The sequence below is a fragment of the Diorhabda sublineata genome, chromosome 9, assembly GCF_026230105.1.
Source record: "Diorhabda sublineata isolate icDioSubl1.1 chromosome 9, icDioSubl1.1, whole genome shotgun sequence".
NCBI classification, from domain to species: Eukaryota; Metazoa; Arthropoda; class Insecta; order Coleoptera; family Chrysomelidae; genus Diorhabda; species Diorhabda sublineata.
The window spans coordinates 15,706,727-15,731,716 of NC_079482.1; the positions used below are offsets into that span (position 1 = coordinate 15,706,727).

Genomic DNA, 24,990 nt, shown 5'->3' on the forward strand with positions numbered 1-24,990 from the left:
CTTTTACTCACCAAAGAAAGACGTTGCCAAATTTTTTTAAGTCTTTTGCAAAACCTTCTCTGAAAGCGGCGCAAATTGAAACACGATTTTTTTGTGTTCATATCCAATTTGGCTGGTTAGATTTGCATTGCAAATGCATTCTCGAATCGTAAACTTCCTGTTTGACGAACGAATATGTCCAATTTTTACGACTTTTCTATTTATTGTGTGGTCGAATGACGTTCCAACCAATCGTTGACCTAAACTAACTCATTTCCACTTCTAAATCTTCGATATTTTAGTAGTTTTTGAGAAACCATCATGAACATTTTAACGGTTCTATGGTACTTTTTTCAACTTAAAACCAATATTAAGAGATACGACAAACACTATTTCATTCAAGCAGCTATAGTAAATGACTGGAACGGGTTCATACCTGCAACGGTTTCTCTCAATAAATGAAAGTATGAGACATGATAGTTGATATACATATGATAAATATAATTTAATTTTGAATATTTGATAAAATGTATTTTTGTTCCAGATATTATCGCGCGAATTCTGTCCGTATCAATAATAATCCATCAGGATGTGATGCTACTTGTGCCCATACTCATTTTTGCGCTATCACCAGGGTGGACTACGACGAATTTCACCAATGCATGCAGACAGCTCCTAGCGCTCTATCTGCTTCAAGATCATTTACTTCGCGTCCCATTGTTCTTCTAGTCCTATTTGTGAGTGTTGTGATAAACTTATTAGTGTGATAACTTTATTTTTAGTGTAGCGGTTGATATTTTTGTAATTATATGGGACAATAAAATATTTTCGCGTGGTATATATGCGTATGAATAAGTGAGGATGGTACAGTATTGAAAATAAGGAGGTTCAGTCTGAATGTTTTTCAAGCAATTAATTCCACTGGTTTTATAGCTGAAATAAACAGAGAAGAGGAAAAACCACGGAACTAGAATTTTTAACAAGAGTTTGCGTTGATGTATTGGTAACACAAAATAGACAAAAATCCTTCTATTATCATCATTTTCACAGAAAATGTCTTTGTAATCATCTATCCCAAAAATTCAGATGCTACCATTAGGGTATCAGTATAATTAATATTGAAATTCCTATTAGAAATTTGGAGCGAGAGAAAGATTTTTTATCCTGAAGGAAAACCTCTGTTTTTTATTCACTTTCAATAATTCGAAAATATATTTGAAGTGCTTCCAAGCAATTTAGACGAATCCATAAAGTATACAAATACTTTTCCTTAATAAGTTACATTAGTAAAATGAAAATCGAAGAAATTGGCGAAATATCTCGAGTTTCAATTAATAAATAAATTTCTCAAATGCTCCCAATAATGCAAAAGGTAGTTTAAGATGAATTTCTCACTAATAATAAAGTCTCTCCTCACTTCGATTTATTTTTACCAAAAATAGTGTTAATGTGTGTATTTATGTTCTACAGGTGTTTATATATTTTCGTGTAAAATGCTTAAACCAGAATATTGTTTGAAAACATTTTGGAATTTACCTTCTGGTAAGACCTAGACGTATTACCACAAGTGATTCTAGGTAGAAATGTATTGAAATTTTATACAGAATTTGTGAATACTGTTAAGCTACACACAAATTCAATATTTATGTAAAATATTTTTGTATATACTGAAAAAGTTTACATGAAGTAATTCATATTATTAAAGAGAGTATACAAATTAAGTCTCAGTGTCAACTTACTGGTTTTCGAATTTTTCCCAAAAAAAAATGCTTTTAATGTATATATTCATCATATTAAAACTAATGTATTCAATAAGTGTCTATCATCGCTAAAACTCAAATCGTGTTTTTACGTTTGTGTTAAATCCATCAAAATAACTATTCAAGGAATGATTGATATAATCGTGATATAAACCAAAATACAATTCATTTTGAAGGCTCCACTCAATTTTATTAACCAACTAGGAACAAATTGACAACATTCAAATTGTTTCTAATTTTATCGTTACAAATAATATTACAGAATCGCGTTTATATACAGTATGGAAAAAATCGATATTATGATCAGACAAAAGCACATATTTTTTAGTGGTATTCAATACAAAATATCATTTATATGATAAAGTCACAAACACATGCATCGTCCTGTATTTGGTAATAGTAGGGAACAAGCTAATTCCAAAAAGGTATTTGGGGAATAACGGAAAAAAATTGAGGGAATGTACAGATAACACTTATTACTCTGAAATGTCCAAGTACTAGAATTAAATTTGTTACGTGGACAAAAACAAAACATCACATAAATAATTGTTTACCACATATTAATTCATTACACCTCTTACAAATAGTTTTAATACTAGTATGTTGCGTAAGTATAGAATTAGTGTTATTGATTTTAATTCAATACCCTAATTTTATCAAAAAATACACGTTTATTTTCATATTCTTTTATCTCTGTTTATACATGCATACGTTCTTATATCTCAATCATTATAGGAACTTATAAATTTTAAGAACCAACTGACAAGCTCAAATGTTACGAACTGGACATGGGATTGTTTGCTGGATAGATGTTCAAACAGCTTTGAAAGGTATTTTATTCACAATGATATGTACACAGAAGAATTTACAACAGCATCCAATCTTCTTAACATTCACACCTCTGTCTATTGTACACTGGCCTTAACTGTCTTGCTCTTAATACTGTCTGGTTGAAGATGACAGTTAATCGTTTTTTTCCAAGTCTCGTGTCAGTCGTCTCCAGCCTTCCACAAACAAGTCCACAATTCACCACAAAGATTGTAATGTTTTTCTTTGATGAAAACTCTTGAACTATCCATCATGATCCATCTCTGTCCCCTGAAACTACTTTATTGCTCACTATTTGTATCACTTTTATTGATTATGCTTCGCTTCTTCTTCACCATTAACTTCCCATTTTTTCATTCTTCCAAATATTTATCACCATGTTGAAGTTTGAAAATTCTATGATTTAGAAGAATAGCGTCTTAGAAAATGAAAATCTGGAATATATCGCTGTATTTGAAGATGATATTCATAAATTTTGAGAGATAATTGTTGCAAAAAAATATCTTAAAAATGATAACGGGTACATTTATATTCCGTTTCATAACTTGAAACGATATAAGATCTCCCTACTATTACACTACCGGTCAAAAGTTTTTGCTAACCCCATAAAACATTCATTAAATTACAAAATTATACAATTCAACAAATTCCACTTTCATATTGTCAAGCGAACATCGAAGCAATATCTTACAAACCAAAAATGATAGTGTCCGTTATTTATTTACATTATACGAGCGCATGTTTTTTTATATTTTTATATTTTGTCGGTGACTGCCACAAGTTAAAACTTGCAAATACCGGCTGATTTATTTATTATTCTTTAACTGTGAATGATCTCCTTGGTGTTTAAATTCGTAGTTTGGTGCCACAACAATGTGCTGTCATTTTCTGGAATCTCGTGCATTAATGGCAAGTCTTCATAGTCTATGAAAAAGTAATCGTATCTTTGCCACCGAATTAAAAATACCTCGACATAACGTGGCCTACAACATGAAAAAATATGCATCCACTGGGATCTTTGACGATAGAAAACGTTCAGGTCGGCCTCGAAAATGTACAACCGCTGAAGATAAATGTATTTTATTGATAAGTAAGCATGATCGACGACCCACGGGTCCAGACTTAGCAGCTCAGGTCATTGGTAGACCTCTTGTAAGACATTAAAGTAAATAGAAATTGGACGCATGAAGAGACTATTATGGAATGATATGTCAAAGTTGGAAGGTTTTGCCTCCAAGATAAGAGTGTTTGTTCAACAGCTCAAAGGAAGAAAGGATGTTAGATCCATGTATAATTCTTGTTGTAAAAACCGTGAGAGGCTCTATGATAGTTTGAGGATATTTTGGAGAAAAGTCGACTGGAGTTCTAGTGACAATTGTAGGAAGCTTGAGAAAAGAATGCCTCGAAATATTGGAAGAAAACTTCTCGAACCCGTGCAAAGAATATTTGGAAGAATTGGAAAACAACAATGTATTGAAAGTGATTATTTGACCATCACAGGCGCCCGACCTCAATCCGATAAAGTTGTTGGTAGACAAATTGGAGAAGGAAGCCAGAGAACAATGGCCTACATCCACTTCCCATTTTTAAAATATTCTGGAAAATAAACGGAACCATTCATATGACGATTTTATGTCGAAATTCTTACAGAAAATTCCAAACGTTTGCACCGGAATTTTAAAACCAAATGAGGTTACATCGACGAATAAAAAAATTCAATAAGTAACAGACCGTGGTTCTATTATTACTATTCACTTATCTTCATTTGATATTGATATGAATCTCCTATATTTCCCATTGCGTAATGAATGAGGGGTAGATAATAATTCAATTATACAGTGAGGAATTGGAAAATTCAAGTTGAGAAAGGAATCTCACATTCATATTTCCATTCTTCTTTCCCAGCGCTATTTCGATGAGTATTAGACGTATCAACTTTTCATCAATACTTGGTCTTCATATCTTATCATTTTTGCTTACTCAGCATGTTTCCAATGCTATGCTAATATTGCAGTAGTGGTGTCTGCACGTTCTTGTTGCTTCATGAATTGGTTGCTGAAATATCTCTATAATATCTAATATCGAATATCTCCCAGACTGCGTATAGTATGTCAAAAACTCTGCCCCGGTAAGATAGAAAGCCCTATCTCCGAAGTACAAAATTTTACAGGAAAAAAGGAAAACCAATTTCTTCACTTGCATCAAAGTTAGGATACTTTAAAAGGGTTTTGATGTGTAAAAGTTATTGTTTTAATGTATACAACTTTGTTTTCGTGCTAATTTAATTGATATTCCATATTTATTAAGAAAAACTGGATTTAGGGCTTTTTATATGAAAATTTGCTGCTAGTAATACACAGTCTCATATGGGAGTTGGGGCTTTTTATGATCATAATTATAATGTTCACAAACCCTAAAATAAATAATAGATTTACATAAAACAACGTTCAAAAACCGTATAATACCATTAAATAGAAAGAACACACATTAAAAGATTTTCTATAACTTTATTAACATAAAATCAGTGTAGATATCTGAAGATCGTGCTTTTCAGTCTCTCATGAGTCAGCGTTTACCAAATCTGGCACTTCTGACTCTTGGATGCTCAACTAAAATCCACGCCGGTTAGATGGCATAAGGGGGCACAGTTTTTCAACTAGTTCTTTTTTCTTTGCTTTATTGAATTCTCCTACTTTGCCAATCTTTTCAGGTATAGTAACGTTCTTAATGCATTTAGCCTGCAAAAAGTTCAACACTTTTGAACTATATTCTTCATATTTGGTGGAACACAAAAGACTTGTATCTCATCTTTTAGCAGTTACTTCAACAACATCTGTAAGGTATGGAGTTGATAACGTCACCTCGACACTTAAGTCCTTCCATGCAAAAACATCCCCAACATCAAGTTCTTCGGTGTTTACTTTTCTTGAGTTTGATTGTTGAACACACTTAACAAAATAGAACTGAACTGCTGCAGCTATACTTAGTGTGTACAATATAGAGAAACAATGGAGTTGTTTGATGACTTATCCGCTAGGTTGTGGCAAAAACAGTCAGTCACATTGACATCTTTGATGAAAGAAGGCCCTAACTACAGAAAACCATGCAATTGTGTCTTACGAAAGAATGCCCTAATTCCATGGTAGCACGGTTAGCTTGAAGAGTACAGGTACTAAGTACAACTCTTTGTGGATTTAGGGCAATTTTAGTATTTGTTTGTTACATAGGGCTTTTTTTTCTTGAAAAAAAACCTCAAACTGGAGTTATATATAAATTTCAATGTACTTCATCACTGTAATGGATTTAAAGCTTTCTAATGTCATAAAAAGGTGTATTTATTCAGATTCGAAAACTCTAAAAAAATAATTTAGAAAAAAGTAGGAGTTAGCGCCTTTTAACTTATCAGGGCAGAATTGTTGTAGTAATTTTTAGAGATCATAAATTTTGCTTACTTGTTTATTTCAAACTTTTTTCTGTATAACGCATAGCGCTATAGCGCTAATTATAGCGCTACAAACTTTTCACTGTATGGTTTGTACTGAATATACAGTTAACGACTAATGAATTTGAGGAGCATAAAATTTCCTTCTAATGTTATAGGAATATTGATTATCACTATTATTGATAGTAACAATTTTTATGCTGTAGCTTGGTGTACTATGGTTTTTTGCTACATAGACAATCTTTTATCTTTTACCTTGCAAGTAACAATTAAGATCGATTAATTATTTGTTTTTCTCCACACTTTTTATAATTTTAATTGATTCGCTACACAGCTGTTTTGACATTTTCGTGAGCATGATATGCCATTTTATGCGTTATTAAATGATTTTCATATCCAACGAGCAAACTACAGCTCTTAAACCATAAACGTCAGGGGGGAAAAATTCCTGTAACAATTATAGAAAGTTTCGTGCTCTACAAATTCAGCTACCACCATTTTTAATTTATCATGAACCGTTAAGTTTTTTTTTGTCGTACTATGCGCGGTTTCCAAGATGCCGGCTGACGCGGGCACCCCCCTTTGACGCCCTCGTGGATATGGATTCAGGGTACACCCCTGGACATAGCCTAATATTAGTTTGGATTATATATCTACCAGTTTAGTTATTATTGATGATGAGCGGGTATGCGGTGGCATCAACTTCCATGATTCTATCTGTAAAATCTTATGATTATGATTTATAGAAAATTGTATATCTTAGTAAGTAAAGTGAAAAATCGGTAGAGTATGTTCAAAAGTTCAAAAGATGTCAGACAAAATCTCAGGCATTATTATAAATGTGTATTTTTCAACTTATTCAACAAATTCGTATTATGAAATTTGTTCTGATTTTCTAATTTGTACTTCACATAAAAATTTCGTGTAAGATTATGCCTTCGTACGTTTACCAGTGACCACGAACGCGGCATATGATTGAAAAAAATATCGCAACGAAAACATGAGTAGAGAAAATATTGTGATAAGATTCATTTTCAAGATACCCACAGTTTCTAACTACACATTCAAACCCACTGCTCCCTAAGTACCTTACTTTTCAAAAACAAATTACAATGAATAATGTGAAGTGTGACCAAATACAAGTTGGTGAATTTAACTGATTTTCGTCTTCATATACACGGATAGAATGTTAAATAATAAAAATTTTCTGAGGGTTTCTTAAAGATTTAAGGATTATCGATTTCCTTCCATATATATAAACAGTGTGACCATAACTGGTTGTTATATTTTTGGTATAAAAATGAAGTGTTGAATCAATAAAAAAAATATATAGTTCATTCGAATCAATATGGTTTTTTAATTAAAAGACTTCAAATATTCCTCAACTGGGGAAAAAATGTTTGTGAATTCAGAAAACTTCTTGTGAATAATAATTCCAGCAGCAACAACCACTTCGGCGCTCATTCCCTAACTAATAAACTACGTAAAAATTGTGAGGAATGCGTCATTGGTCCCTCTTTACACTATTTTGTCATTTAATAATATCAATGCTTCATTCATAATTATTCAATAATTATTATTAAACGCATTGTGCTGAGATGACGTGATTCGATTACACTTGTTTATTATAAACTAATTTCAAACCTAAATTTTTATAATATTGGAATAAAGAGAATTTTTTTGTTTTTCATTCTGTTTTTTGAAAAATTAATGTATGACGGTTAATCAAATCAATCATAATTTTCTTATCATAACCGTTAAAAAATGCCTTATTAATTAATCGAACTATGTAATAGGAAATGAAGACAAGATCATTTTATGTTAGCTACAATAGAAAGAAATACTGGGGATGTACCTGCATGCAGTTGTGTTTTTTCCTACTTACCTCAAAGTTCAACTTCTTCTATAATTATAGATTACTTCTACTTATCTATTAAATTCGAGAACTACTCTTATTTTCTATTTATATTTAAATTGCATAGATGTTCAATTGAGTTCTAACCCTTTACAAGATTCGAGTCATGGTTTGACATATTTACAGGTTATTTATTTTAAAAAATAAAAATGTCACGTATAAACCATTAAGGGATTTGTTTATGGAATAATCAGCAATGAGAGAACCCAACTTTTAGGTCTATTATCATTTGACTTTTAAATATAATCTTACTTTTTCGAATATTGTTAGTTAATGTTCAACGAGCGTGCGACTCAATTTTATTAAACATACACATTAAAGAAAAAGATCGTTGTAAAGAACTTACCATTTGAATGAACTGGAACATCTGCCTCATTCCAATTTAGATCGTTATATTTTTACCACGTGACGATATAAATAGTTTGATTAGCCAGCAAATTTATTCGTATATATATCTACTGACGAGTTGATAGCAATGAAAGTAGAACAACCCAATTTGCAAACTATCCATGACAATGTCAATAAGCCCATATTATTGAAGAGCAGAACAATTATTGGAATAGTAATTTTTATGTCATTGCTGAAACAACCGGCATCAGGACTTGATTCAAACTTGAACATAGGGCAGCCTTGAGTAAATAATTTGATGATATGCAACTGATGGGAAACAATAAAGCGTTTCTTACATGTCAACGACAACACAAAATTTATTTCATTTGTTTAAGAAGTACACGATAAGCTGTTCAAAGTTTGTCCTCTGACTGAGAGATTTGACAGCGTCTTTTAATAGTTTCTAGGGAACAATATTTGGTGTTAAATGAACAAATGATAGCTAAGAAAGAAAGATACGAGCTCAGACAATATAAGCCAGTGAAACCGGATAAGTGAGTATACAAAGTTTTGAGTGGGCATTCAGGTTCAACTACGACTTTGAGTTGTTTGCTAGCGAGCAAAGCAATAAAATTCCTGCGGGCATTCCAGACCTTGAAGCTTAATGCAATGTTGTGGTTCGTTTGATGCAGTCCGTATCGAAGAAAAAAAAATACAAATTTTTCATTATAATTGGTATAACAGTCCCAAATTACAAGTATATCTAACTGATTGTAGTCTTTTCCTGCAAGTACCGTGCGAATGAATCTTGTGCCAGGTACTCAAATGCCTACCAAAAAATAAATAAATAAAAAAGGAGAAAGAGGTAATATGATTGATAAAACTACTGCAGTGGATGAAATTCAACTAAGTTTGGTAACTTGGTTTGACAACAAACCTGTGATTACGCTTTCAACGTTCGTTGGTTGTTAACCTGTCAGCAAAAGATATTTCCTCAAACATCACCGATAAAAAGTGTCCTCAAGTTGTTGTTGAAGTATACCATCGTCATATGGGAGGCATGGACTTGATTCAATGCTGGGCTTTCACAGGATCCACTTGATATCAGAAAAGTGGTATAAAGGGATTATTTTCCGTACGATAGACGTATTCGTCGTAAAAGCATATATTTTATGCCAAAGAAACAACGAAGATCCTTATTTAACCCTGTTCGTCTTCAAATAAGCCATCTTAGAATACTTGCGTGAAATAGGAGATTCCTCGTAAACAGGGTCGCTCATTAACCAACAGTGACTGGTTCATCTTCCACGAGCCGCCATAGAATTCTATCAATTTGTTGGACACTTCGTCATTTTTCAAAAATTTCTGTGTATCTGAAAATTTCTGGGATGATATTTGAATTATTTTCTCTATAATTTGTTTGCTGGATATTTTGCGAATTTATTTGAATGTTTTCAATCGATTTCTCAATTAGTTTATTGAATTCTGTTCTGTTCTCTTTCAAAGAGTTGAATATCAATAAATAAGCTTTCACCTAAATTTGTTGGGAACAGTATGTGAAGTTTTGTTCCAATTTCAATTAAGTATATTGGAAGCACAAATTCGAATACTTCAGTTTTAAAAGGAATTCAAATAGAGTTGAAAATTGTGTAGGAAAAATATAATATGGTACGTTTAATGATAATTGGTTATTGAAAAGGAAGTACAAAATAACTAAGTGAACAAGCTCAAAAATCTATGCTTGTCAGTTGATTTCATATAAAATTAATAACATTTATAATTTCATCAATTAATGAGACAGAAATTATAGGTTTAAGCTCTTGAAATTGAACTATCAATTATGTCACGCTGCTAGGTCTTCTTCTTATTTATCGTATGTTATAACTTAGTCCTGTGTTTGCATCAATAGTTTCCTAACTGCAGCTGCTATGATGAGGACCAGCTTTCATACCATCTAGTAGGTCATCCTGGTGGTCGGGATGTATTCGGTTTTCTTCGTTTGCAATATTTGCCAACCTGTCATCTGACATTCTGTCCACGTGGTTTCCCATTTCCCTTCGCCGATTTCTCTCTCATTCATCATTTCTCTTGTGGTCAAATAATGTGTCTCCCGCTAATGATCTAAGCGTTCGCATTTCAGTAGTTCTTGGAAACCGCTTAGTTATGGTGTTCTCTGCACTGGTCTCTATCGGGTATGTCATTACTGGTCTCACACAAGTCTTGTATATCACTTGTACCTGTACATCACTTGTTCTACAGTCTGATCGTATATTGCGATCTCCTCGGTTCTTTGGATACCGTGAAAGATTTGGTTTTCTTTAGGAATATACCTATACAGTAGCCTTTGTAAGTTATCTTCATCTTCTAAGATGATCTCTGCCTCATCAGCATAACATACTATTCTTATTTATTTGTTTCCCATCCGGTATCCTCTTCCAGCTTTACCTCGATTCATAATCTCATTAATTATGATGCTGAATCGGGTTGAGGCTGTCTCCTTGTCTGATGCCGAGCGTCACAGGTATTCTACTGCTCAGTTTATTTTCTATTCTGACATATGTCTAATTATCAGTGTTAAGGTCTTCAATTACTTTCATTATGTTGGGATGAATCTTCCTTCTCTTCAGTAAAGTTGTAACATCCATCAATCGTACCCTATCAAATGATTGGGTAAGATCGATGAATCACATATAGGCTGTCTTATTGAACTCTTTAGGCTTTTCCGTAATTTGGCGGAGCACAAAAATAGAATCTATATGAGACTCGTTTCTTTCACCTTCTTTGAAAATCTGAATTAAAATACTTTCTTTCTATTCTGATGGTATACTCTTGGTGTCAAGTATTTTATTGAAAATAGTCCGTAGTTTTTTCGTGTCACCTGGTACCATTTTTGATCATCTCGTTTAATATTTCGTCAATACCTTGAGCTTTTTTGTTTTTAAGTTTAGTCGCCATTTGTTGTATTTTCTACAAATATATGGTACATATATTAATTTGTACCACATCTTGATACAAGTTGTGTTAATGTTCTTGTAGTTGTGGATTCGTAGACTTCTCTAAAATACCTCTCTCATTTTTATGTTCTGTATGTACTAATTTATTGGCTCTATTCCTGAGTAGATCCCATATTTTCAGCTGCAAGGTAAAGTTTAAAATCATTGTTCATTCAATCACTCTTTATGTTATTCAATGGATAGAATAATACACTGAAAAGTGGATGAATCATTGAATAAGTTATCAACCTTATTGAAATAGTTCACAAATAATAATGAGAAGCAGGGATTTTTGAACAGAAACCTGAAGAGAAAATAATACGTGAACTTAATAAATCACATTCAGAACCCGACATGGAAGTATCATAGATTGTAATCATTAAATTATAATTAAATTCAAGACTTCAGAGTATTAACCAAACCTTGAAAAGATAATCATCTTTCAGTATCGATCTGAAGTCAATTTGTATACAATTGAATTCATGTTTTTTTTTGAAAACGCATAGATTTGATATGATAATGATTATCTTTGTTTTCTCAATAGTTGAGGTTTATTTTTAAACAGTTCCATAACACATTCGGAAGCTATTTACACTTTTCAAAAATTGTTTAGAATGAAGATATTCTAAGGTAAAATCATTTCTTTACTATAAGAAGATTGGACGTTTGAAAATGGAAAAGCCTCTTTGAGGTAAAGTATTGATCAGAGATGTGCAATTATTCAAGACAATGCCTAGGAATATCATTTAGAAAGAATGTTCAATTAAACCCAATTAAACCCCAAATTGAATAGAGCGAATAATATTTTGATCATATCGAGGGAAAATTCGTTACTCATTCCAAATACACCAGAGATCATGGATATATGATGTGAGGACAACTCTATATAATTGTTACTTGGAGGAATCACAGTCTGAATCATACATAGTCATACAAGATGGTGTGCCCCATATTTGAAGCATTAACTCAAATTTGAAATTCATATAAATACCGAATAACTATGATTTCTTCTTAATATGCCTTTTAGTGTGTATTGAAATGTGATAAATTCGAACACTAACAATTCCATACAATATTTTTAGTAAAACTCACAAAAGAGAGATTATTTCATTCTAATGTGATCATTTCCAGTTTAGCTATTCTCAAAATTTCATTGATTCATTGTTACACTTGTCTAATTCTGGTACAAAACTCCTTTCGATTACTGAGCTTCCTTTTGTGAACTTTATTCCTTATCATACTTCAGAAATAGGAATCCGGTGGTATCGAGAGGATTTTTTGTATATTGAGGGGACAATTATAATTTTCATCTCGTAGTTTTGATTTGAGGTTTATTGTGTCCCATTCCTGAGAGTTTTTAGAATATACAACTCAATTTCCACCATTTGAAAAATAACATTGTGCCCAGTAGCAGTGGTCAATTTCTCTAATGAATCTGTGAATTTTGGTTTATATTGTGACAAATATTGAGTTGAGATAATAAAGTGGGAAGGCTCTTGCATAAATGTACTCTATTTGCTTGCTATACTAAATACACTGTTTACTGTTATCAATACTCGACATATAATCGAAGAGTCTGACGTGCGTTTCCATAACCAAGTTATTATCCTCAGACACTTAAGTTGAACTGGAATTTACTGCCTTTGTCTATTCATACATAGCAAATTTTTCCAAGAAGAAAAACTTCAGCGGGAAAATCACCTTGGGCGGAAAATAGGTATAAGAAATAGGTTCCATGTTTTTTGTCCTCATTTGTATTTTCACTTTCAACTATCCAAATACTTTCAACAAATTATTGTTTCAATATTTTTTCAACAAAGTTTAGTTTCATTTCATTTTCATTCCAAATGATCTGATGTGAGTGTTATAGTGCGGGATCCCGCTGCAAAATTATGACATGAAGAATGTACACAATCAAAATCTGATTTGGAGGTATTTTTACAAGTAGGAGAATGTATTTTTCATAAGGTACCAATTAAAAATTACCTACGAGTACTATTAATTAAAATCTAATTAATTGAATTTTATTAATACATTTCGTTTACATCTTATGGAAATTCAACCTATAGCACTTTAAAACAGTGTATTTGAAAGATTTGAAAAGTCACAGTTGCTGCTGACTGCTTAGCCGCAACCTCTACGCAGCCAGGTGTAAACAGGTATGATTTTGTAAAAACTTCTCGTTCATTATGTATATTAATTTCATTTACACCAAATTAAATTTAATTTTTTTCTGTATTCAATTTTATAAAGGTGCTTGTAAAAAGAAAACCGCAAATTGAAGTTTCCTTAATTTAAAGATGCCAGGTATTGGAAATAAAGTGACAAAGAGTGAGTGCACGACGTTACTGGTTAGACAAGGACGCTAAATGCCAGCTGTACGCCTTTTTTGAGCTACTACTCATGCCTCGATAAATAGGGTTCTTATTCAAGTAGCTGAGCTAAGGTTTATATTGATTATACATCCTAACCATACTCTTTTGCTGCTCGTAATACGTATTGCTTTTATTGTTGTTGTTTAATAAATATTATTATTGTTTATGTGCGATGATAGTGAAAGCAGCAAGGAATCTGACTTTGAATAAATGACAAGGAATGAGATTTCATAATTTATTAAAAAAGTTAACCTATTTTTTCTATCTGATACTTCTGTTTTATCTGTACAAAATGTTTATTATTCTGTAACTTATTATTAAAACTCTACAATCATCTGATATTGAGTGTCAATAATTTGTCATTTGTGACTGCAGTAAAAATATAAATAAAATCTTAGAGCTTAAACAAAACTTATATATCAAAATTTTCTTTCAGATAAATGATCAAGATTTTATTTTTGATAAGTATGCTCTTGTGATTTTTTTTATGAATTAGATTTTTTACTTTAAAATAAAAGTTTTGTTACTTAATATGGTTTTGGAAATTACTAGTCCAATTTTTTTCAGATTATGTATCCAACTTTATTATTATGATTATTTAATTATTTAATATTATTATTTTTAATGTTATCAATATTTTATCTAATTATTTTTTTCAGGGCATTTAATTAGAGTCGTTTTAACTATTTAGACCGCTAGTTGAGAACCCTATTTATCGAGGCATGCGCAATAGCTCAAAAAACGCGTACAGCTGGCATTTTTAAATTAAGGAATCTTCAATTTGCGGTTTTCTTTTTACAAGCACCTTTATAAAATTGAATACAGAAAAAAATTAAATTTAATTTGGTGTAAATGAAATTAATATACATAATGAACGAGAAGTTTTTACAAAATCATACCTGTTTACACCTGGCTGCGTAGATGTTGCGGCTAAGCAGTCAGCAGCAACTGTGACTTTTCAAATCTTTCAAATACACTGTTTTAAAGTTCTATAGGTTGAATTTCCATAAAATGTAAACGAAATGTATTAATAAAATTCAATTAATTAGATTTTAATTAATAGTACTCGCGGGTAATTTTTAATTGGCACCTTATGAAAAATACATTCTCCTACTTGTAAAAATACCTCCAAATCAGATTTTGATTGTGTACATTCTTCATGTCATAATTTTGCAGCGGGGTCTTAGACTATTAGTGTATTAGGAACGGTAAGTTGGTAATGATACTGGTAAATTTGTGGACTATTATCTTAAATTTTGATAACACTAATGGTTTGGTTGAAAACAGCATAATAATATTTTTAAAAATCAGCTCAATAACTGTATTAAGACAGATCTAATCCCTTCAAATGATATTTAAAAGTATGAGAATCAAAACAATGGAGAAATGTACATATATGTATATATATATATATATATATATATATATATATTTATATATATATATATATATATATTTATATATATATATATATATATATATATATATATATATATATATATATATATATATATTGGAATGTACACAAAATTGATTATAAAAAAAAGGAATCAAAATATTAATTTTTTGAAATAGTTCGATCACATATCATTACTAAATTTATGTTCAATTCTAAAGTAATTGTAATGATAAAAAAAGAAAAACGTTCTCAGAGTATTTCAATAGAATATACACACTGTGAAACGCAGCTGTAAAAACAGGTTATTGGTTAAATATCCTTAACGTGTAGGTAATTATCGAAATATTCAAAAAAATTCCTGAAAGTGATTTAAATTAGTAGACTTTAATTGTGTTTTAACATCTATCAAAAGTCATATATTCAAGAAACCGACAACTTATAAATATATTCTTTTGATATCTGACCTAGATCATTATAATATAATTATTTAGACTAATGAAGACTAATGAAAATTTAGTTATAAATTTAAACATACTATTAATTCAAACTATAAAACAACCAAAGAGAGAGAGAGAGAGGGACTGTTAAAAGACACTAGATAAATATTTATAGAAATACAAGGAAAGTCAAAATTTAGAAACAATATAAACATTACAACTACCTTCATTGATTTTTTTTTCATATTGTGTATGTCAATACGTCATGATTGGCACCCAATGTTTACTTCTCCACCCAATCAATCAATAGACGTCGAATAAAACAATTATTTGACGCCCAACGTGTTAATAATTTTTCCGCCTTTTATAGGCTTCTTGCTGATTGTATTTTTTCTTCGTCTTACAATATATATGTTTTTTCAAAAATCTCCGAAAACGTTTTTCCTTCGAAATATTGACTTGCGGTTCCTCAAAGGAGAAAACAACTACTTTTCTGGCTGAAACCACGAACAATATCAACTACATCTTCTCCAAAGAACATGATGTCATCGAGAATTCGCCGAGATTGGAATTCCTAATGGCTCACAATTACACGGAGAGGGTCATAACCACTAACTAGTTTTGACGTTTTTGAGTCTCTTCGGAGTAGCGTAACGACCTCTCGTTAATCCAAACTTGAGTCACTGGCACTCGGTGCTGCTACTTGATTCATGTAGTTAAACATTCCTCAGTTGACGCCTCCGGGCGACATCTTCACTTCCAGCTGCGAACTATTAGCTAAGTAGACCTCTAGCCGTAGACGGCGATATATGAATTGAAGTATTAGATGATGTATGAGGCATGCTCAGTAATTAAGAACGTCGTTACATCACTCTGAAGAGACACAACAATGCCAATTTCGGCGGATTCTCGATGACATCAAGTTCTTTGGAGGAGATGTAGTTCAATATTCTTTGTATTATTAGCCAGGAAATTAGTTATATATAGTCTTCTACTTTCCAAGTCCTAAATTGCACATCAATTGAATAACGTAGTATTATGTATTTATGGTTATCAGTTTTATAAGGATCAATAAATAATTGTTTCTATATATCGTTGACAACACTTCTTGAAACTAGGAGTTTATTTGAAGAATGACATTAAAGAAATATTCACAATTCCAGATATATGGAAGAATTATATTATAATCATTAATCGCCTAGTATAAAAGTGACACAACTCCAAAGAAATAACGGTACCACTTCGTTTAATAAGAATAATAATATATTTTATTGTAAGTTTACAGTATGCGAACAATATTGCTCTAAACCAAGATTCCTTCAGAAAAATGATAGTATAAAGGTAAGAAGGTATTTTTTGATAGAATGGAAATACAGAAACACACATAAATTCAGAAATTAAACAATAAAAAGTATATTTTATGGTAATCATATAACTCACTTATATTGTGTAGCAGAGTTGTCGTGTTCTACTTACCAATTGGTCAATATTTCCATGACAAAAATGGACACAATACTACTTGGTTTTCAGTAGTATATAACAATCAGATGTTATTCATTATTTCACTGTAAACACGTCAATAGTAAATAATATTATCTGCAATAATTCCTTTTTTTTTTGGAAAATAATAGCGTGTTTACAAAAAAAGGTTATAGAAGAGATTCACGAATATTATGCTAAATATGAAATTTTTGAATTTTTATATTCAGCACGATTACTTCCAAAAATATGGTAATCATTGGTATATTAGGTGAAATTGACAAATATACGGGAAAGAATCAGTTTGTTTATTGATTCAACACTCATTTACTACTTTACTAGAGACTTGCATGTTGTATCTATTATATAAAATCCAGCTAAAGTTATTTTATATTGGAAAAATATATTTTCACGAATTTTGTTCCAGTGACAATTCATAATAGTGAACGTTCAAATACTGTTTTGGTTATGATGTGTAATAATTAATATACAGAAATAACAGTATTCACCTCTCAGTTAAAATCATGATTGTTGCCGTGAAATGACCAAAATGATTATTAAAATATATTGTTAAAAGTATTACTGTATAAAACATCTTATAAATTGAAGATAATGTCTTATTTTCCATTGTTAACTTGATTTTTTCGTTACATTTATTGGTATTTCTTATAGTGACTTCAAACTCTTGAATTTGAATATGAATAAAATGAATTGGTGAAGTAAACCTTTCTCTTATATCAACTCTGAAATAGGATCAATCTAAAGTTAATAATATGTGTAGATTTGTTCAGTATAAGGAAATAATTACTTGTTATTGTCTTTTTCATATAAGAATAATTGAATTGAAAACAGTATATTAAGCGAAATTTTTAGAACCAACACAACTTTGAAAATGTTTATACTAAAATTCATCTGAATTAAAAATTACTTTTATAGGACTAGATTATCAAACCTGGGGTTGAAAATGAAGTGAACGCTGTCATAAGATAGAGATCTTTTCAGTTTTATTGTAAAAATAACTTTATTCGCGGGTCTGATTCCGAATCAGTTTACAACCGATCGCAAGCGCACTTTGTCGTTCGCGAGTCGACAATTTTGAGAATGCGCATGCGATCGATGCTAAACTGATTTGGAATCAGACCCGTGAACAAAGCTTTAACCAAAACAATCTGTATACTCACCATCTTCCAGATATTTCCGTTGTCAGTCTTGTACTTAATTCGATCGATATATGAAATGAATTTAAGGACTCTCCGAATTTTATTTTCTTTTTTTATGGGACGAATTTCAGTAATAACATAAATTTTTTTGCTGTTTCTTGGGGTGTTGTTATTGTTGCATTTTTGTATCGTATAAATGTCTTCTCAATATATCATTCAAATATTGGGACGTTCTGAAGTTTTATGTCAAGGACATTTTCATTTCGCCGGCGTGAAATTTAACATTCTATTTAGAGATATCTTTATACACAATATCTTGTTGTTCGATTTTCTAGGGCTAAGAGCACAGCGCTAGTAAACTCTTTGCAAATGAATATGATACGTCAAAATGGTCATAGAAAAAGCAGCATTAGTTAAATATATTGCAGCTTTGCTTAACGTTTACCCATGTGACGCTGATATATGTAATTTTGTTCAGTATAAAGAAACAATGACTTATTATTGTTTTTTATATAAGAATAATTGAATACGAAACATTCTATTATGCGAAAATTTGAGCCCCAATACAACTTTGTAAATGTTTACATTTCCAATTATAGTTCTAGATTATTTTACCAAAGAAAAACTACTGTCTGTTTCTATGCCGCGACAACTCTAGGCATGAAAATAGAGTGAACGTTGTGATAAAATTGAGATATAATATAAGCTATTAACCGTAAAAATCTGTATCCTTATCATCTTCCAAATGTTTGCAACTGTCGGACTTGTTCTTAATTCAATCAATATATGATATTAATTGAGAAACTCTGGTATATAAATGTATATTTAATTTAATCAAACCAAATAGGCTTATATAAGAAGTAATTATGAATTTAAATTATTCAAGTAGGGATAAGGAATTTATTCAGTAGAATTACAAATTTTGCTTGATTCCACAAAATCTCTTTTCTTATTTTATGGTAGGAATTTCAGTGATAACATAAAAATTTCTGTTGTTTCTTGGGGGGTTGTTATTGTTCCGTAAATTGCTTCTCAATATATCATTCAAATATTGTGACGTTTTATGTCAAGGACTTTTTCATTTGTTATTCGCGATTTCGCCCGCGTGGAATTTAACGAGAAAGTGTACCTTTTGTGCGTGGAAATTACGAAAATTCAACATGTAACATGTCATTATTTTTCTTTGTGAATCGATCTTTTGTTTCTAAATATTTTTTTTATTTTATAGTTTCACATAATATTATTCATCACATTCCTTATTTTTCATGGCTCTAATTTTATTTCACATCATCTGCATATACATTTGTTGTTCGATTTTCTAGGGGTAATCCCACAGCGCTAGAGGATCCCTCGCAAGTGAACTTGCTACGTAAAGTTCCTCATGGAGAAAGCAACATTAGTTAAATATATTGCATCTTTGCTTAACGTTTACCCACTTATTAATTGTCATAGAAAAACTGACATTTCCATGAAATTGCAGTCTTTTGGATACAAATATGGAGTTTGACGATATCTTCGGAATTAGTGGTTTGAATATTGTCTAATTTTGTTCCCATTCTAATATTATACTTATAGTTTTCTATATCGTTTCTTTGCAATAACACTACTCGCAACCTATTAGGATTGAAAAGTTTCGGTGGGCTTAAATTACGGAGTGATACTACTAGAAAACAAATGTTCAAGAAAATCGTCCAGACCCAGAGTGATAATATGCGAAAGAGGCAGCATCTGTGATATCAAGCCGCGAGAAGCGAAAGCCCATTTATGTGAATTACAAAGAGTGAGTTTTATGTTCGGAAGACTCCAATTATCTTGGAAACGGGCTGTACGATTTTTATAAAGCAAAGGTCTTGTGATACGGCCGGTATTATGGTGGTATCTATATTGTTGTCAGATATTTCCTTTTTTTGAAAAAATAATGAACTTTGTTATTTCAAACGGATCACCCTATATATTTGGTGTTTTTAGAAATCCTTGATAAATACTGATTATTTTTCATGTGATATTCTCTATACCCAAATATCTGTACCACAACTGGGGACAAATCTTTAAATTTTTGTGTCATGTTAGAAGTAGATCGACATTTGTGGAGTAGAAAAATTTTAGGAAACATACAGTAATGGCGATTACAGCAGATGCTCAAATTATTGTCCATTCAATACAATACAACAAGCTATGCGATTTTGATAACTTATACATTTTGGAACATACCTAACTGCTTAATTCTTATTTATTTGGTAATTCTATCTTTTAATTCCTAAATATTGGCAGGTTTTGTTTTATGAACGATGTTTATAGTCTAAGTAGTCTGAAAGGATTCATGTCGTGTGATCGCAGGGGCCATTCGATAAAACCACGCGTTCCTATCCATCCTCTCATAAACACATTATTTAGGTATTGCCTCACCACAATGGTGGGATACCATCTTGTTGTAGCCAAATATTGTCGTTTGGGTTATTGTTATTGTCTGGATATTTCTAATAATGAAGTTTTTTTTTAATGTCATTGAAAATACTCACTTAGATTTGGAAAAATATGGATATTTGGTGTTGGATTCACGCATCCGACGAGGATTGTTACGTGACCAGTATCTACAATTATGCCGATTCAGGTTTCCATTTATACAAAAGGAAATTTGGATCGTTTTGATTGTACCATTTTTCCGTCATTAGGTCTGCAAACTCTTTACGTTTATCAAAATCATCATCTGACAACTCTTTAGCTAACGTTACTTTGTATGAATGGAATTTATTATCATGTGAAATTTTCATTACGGATGTTTGCGAAATATCTTCTAACAGGACACAAACATCTAAAGATTTGTTCTCAGTTGATGCAGTTTTACTGCGCTCTGATTTGATAAATCTTTTACTGAACCAGTTTCGTTAAACTTTTTTGCTAATTTACCGACGATAGATCTTGCTATGGGATTTCGGTTAGGATATAAATTATTAATGATATCGCACTTTTCTTATTGACTTCTACGCCTATCACCAATATCATTAAAATATCAATTCGTTCTTTTTCAGATAAACGATCCATTGTGACTTTCAATAAACTAGAACAATGATAATTTATTGAAACATCAAATTTGTTATTGTTATATATTAAATTATTCAGGTATAGTGAACATTTGATGAAAAATAATAATTATTTTTTGAGGATTTCGAAAAGCGAAAAATATATAGGGTGATCTATTTGAAATAACAAAGTTCATTATTTTTCCGGAAAAAGGAAATATCTTACAACAATGTAAATACCATGCATCCATACATAATTCCTTTAACGGACAGAGGAAGAATAGAAATTCTAATGATGGTAGGTTACGAAACACATTTTGCAAGATCTCCAATTGCTGGAGGCATAATTGTTGTAAAATTTAATAAAACGGGGAAAGGTGAGGCTTCAAAATCTGAAAGGTCGGAATAAAGCGAAGAGCGAAGTTAAATATTTTGCTGTAATTAGATGACAACTCTTACGCTACTAAAACAGAAATGGCATCAGGAAAAAAAAATCTTTTTGACGTTTGTAGTGAAGTTACAAAAATTGAAATTGCACCGATAAAAAGATAAAATTATTTAGGAACTCTCAGGATATTATATGAACAGATATTATGATTATGAAAATCCAAATTTTCTTAATAGTGTAGTATTTTCAGACAACGCAAGTGGTACAATAAATGGACACAATTGCTGAGTGATATTTTGTACATCTTCGTATAGGAGAGTTTCCGGATCTAATTATGATCGAAATGATATGGAAATCTGGATACCAATATATGATTCCAACAAATTGTTGACCATAACATCAAGGTCTTATTGTTCTAGAGTTGAACAGTTTGAATGAAGTTGAATAAGAAGACGTGGATAAAAGGAGTGGCAACTTATGTGAATTGATATCACTCCCCAATTAGAAGACTCATTAAAAAGATTTAGACAAGAAATGAGTGAAATTCTGTTAATCGGGTCTGCGATCGTCTTGTACTATGTCGAATAATAAAAGTGGTACAGTTTAGAAGATTCCTGTAAAAACTAGTTGTGGTTCAATGGACTTTTTAATTTTTATTGAGAATTCATTACTAAAGTTAAGTTCAGTGTAATTTTCAATAATTTTCTGTGTAACTTCTACTCAAATTATTTTTTATACAAAAAACAAGCTCTGTCAACTTGTGTGAAAAAATCCAGCCTTCGATTAAAAAAAGTAGTAATAATGTTATGATTTTAACACATTTGACTTCTCATTTTTTCCACTTATGTCAAAAGGCGCGGAAAATTTTATTTAAAAACGAATATCATCACTCTATATATAAAGTACACCTTCTTTATTTGAATCGGATATTGTTCACTACATAATTGGTTCCAATTTTGTTTTCTCGTAACGTGTTTTTTATCATGATGGATAGAATTTTTAACATAGGAGTAGCCTCAGTTATTCTTCACAATATTGTATTGGCAAGGGTATTATAGTTGTACAATGAATAAACATAATACTTCTCGCCATAAAGTATTTAATCAGTACAAACCATTGCGATGTAATAGGGCTATTATTTCTCAAGTTCTCTGTATCTTAAACAGAAGCACATTACCACCTGATTTTCTCTAGCTACTCACATTATAACTTTGGTCTTGTATTTGCAATTTAATTCAAAAGCAGAAACTATTCACCACGAGTCATCTTTTTCGGAACTCTTTATTGCATTTGTTTCATTTTGCTGGCAAGCCGCAGTTAAATAAGTTTATTTGATTTCATTTTACTCGTCCAATCATCAAATGAAGTTTGAAACTGAAAACTTCCCAACTATAAAATCAGAGAAAACGCAATATGATGAAAAATATCTTTTTATCTGTTTCACGAATAATTCTAACAATCAGATAAACCTATGCAATTAGAAAAATACTTGTGAGCTTTGAAACGGGAACATATTAAAGTGTTCAAAAAATAAATTTGTTGACAAATTTTTCATAATCAACCTATTATTTTCTCCCAACAACAATTTACTATTATGACTATATACTATTAATATAGTGAAAATGATATAGGAAGGCCAATGATATATTAAAATTATATTTCGCAATCTAACTTCAATTAACTGTCAACTAACATCCTTGCAGCGACATTTTGAAGCAAATAGTAATAAAAACTTTGATACCTATTTGTGTGTATCCATCTCACACAATAATCTTTTTTTTTTTTCATAAACAGTCACAATTGTTTTCTCACAATTGTAGACTAATAAAATAAGTGAGTTCAACATCATCAACATGAACCAGTAGCTTGATGATACTGGCATATCTCAAGAACTTTTTGAAATAATACCTACTCAAATTTCAACCTTCATACGTTTGTCACTTATCGGCTTGGAATTAACCGAAATAAATCTGAAAATAACGTTTGACTCTAATACTATATCGATTTTTACTAAAGTGTCCATATAAAAGATGAAAGGTACTTCAATATTTGTATCAAGCGACATAAACTCATCTCACCTCCAATTAACAACGAACCTTGAAGTAGTAGCTGTCACTTCTTGGTGCCCCAATAAACTTACCATTTGCACCTGGTAACCACCTTGATGAAAAAAAGTTAACAGACCTAATTTTTGAGATTCCCCAACCATACATACGTCCACTAGACGCAATACAATAGAAAAGGTCATAAATTTAACTGGTATCTGTCTGTTAAATACCGAATTGAAAACTCATTATAAGATCTCCTCAGGGTTTGCTATTGACCTCAGATTATGTTAAATACAGGATCGAAAATTCACTATAACATCTCCTAAGGGCTACTATTGGCCTCAGCTTCTGTGACCCTAAAACTGCACTTTCTCTTTCTTAACAAGTTTCCGTTGACCCACATGATGGCCACCACTTTCCTATTATTATATCCAATCTCTATTATAAAGAAACTATTGCAATGGTAATTTGTTTATTGGATACTCTGAATATGAAAATATCATATGAATTGAACAATTACACTATTGCTATTGTTATTGAATGAAATCTAATGGTTAATATTGTTTTTCAGAATTTTCAGACAGATTTTCCGTGAAAGTACAATTGATATATGTCGAGCTTATAGCATCAGCTGTTGTTTGAATTTTTTGGGAAAGATTCAAAATTTGTTTTGAATACAACAGACGTGAGTTAGTGGCAGATATAAATTTAGATCGATTTTATTCATTTCTACCAATAAAAATTAATTGAAAGCTTTTATTTGGAAATGGAAATATATTACTCTGGATGAAATACCCTCACATAAGTGATATATTGTCAAAATTATGATAAGATATCGTTATATCGAAATCCATTTGGTTCATGAGTAGTAGCTACTAGATATAAAATATTTCTTCATTACGGCATTCTTATTTTCTTCCATAATAGGAATTAGTTTCTATAGTTCCATTTTGAATTGTTTACGTTCTATTACATAAGGAGAGTATGCCTCCCATTTCTCTTCTCCAATCACTTATTTTTGAGCAGTAATTTGCCATGTGTAAAAAATCATTAGAAAGTTGTATTTAGACATATTGATAGACGATGATTTTTTCCTATATTCACAATGTCTTTTTAAAAACCAGTCTTGATTAATTTGAAATGCAATAATTTGAAAATGAAACGTGATGCCTATCGTTTTCCATATATCCATTACAACCTGTCAGATTAGAAACAAATTGAATCAAATTTTGCTAAAACATTGCTATGTTCAAAGATATCCAACTAAACTAGACATATCAGTTTAATCATAAATCCAAAAAGAACTCATGATGTTTTGAATTGGCAACAATATCTCACTATAATATTTATTTGATATCTTTGTCTTCCATTCAAATTAATTAGTTGCATTACTATAATAAAAATCGATCAATCACGTCTGAAACTCGATTGTCTTCA

At 31.1% G+C, this 24,990-nt stretch overlaps 1 protein-coding gene across 1 annotated transcript in view; it reads left to right on the forward strand.

Annotated features, from left to right (window-relative positions):
* LOC130448904 (acid sphingomyelinase-like phosphodiesterase 3a) overlaps positions 1–4,729 on the forward strand; it is a 330,919-nt gene extending 326,190 nt beyond the window's left edge. Inside the window, exon 9 of the mRNA XM_056786494.1 lies at positions 524–4,729. Within this exon, the coding sequence (XP_056642472.1) occupies positions 524–746 (223 nt within the window). The 3' untranslated portion in view covers positions 747–4,729. The remainder of the gene's footprint in view (positions 1–523) is intronic.
* The last annotated feature ends 20,261 nt before the right edge of the window (positions 4,730–24,990 follow it).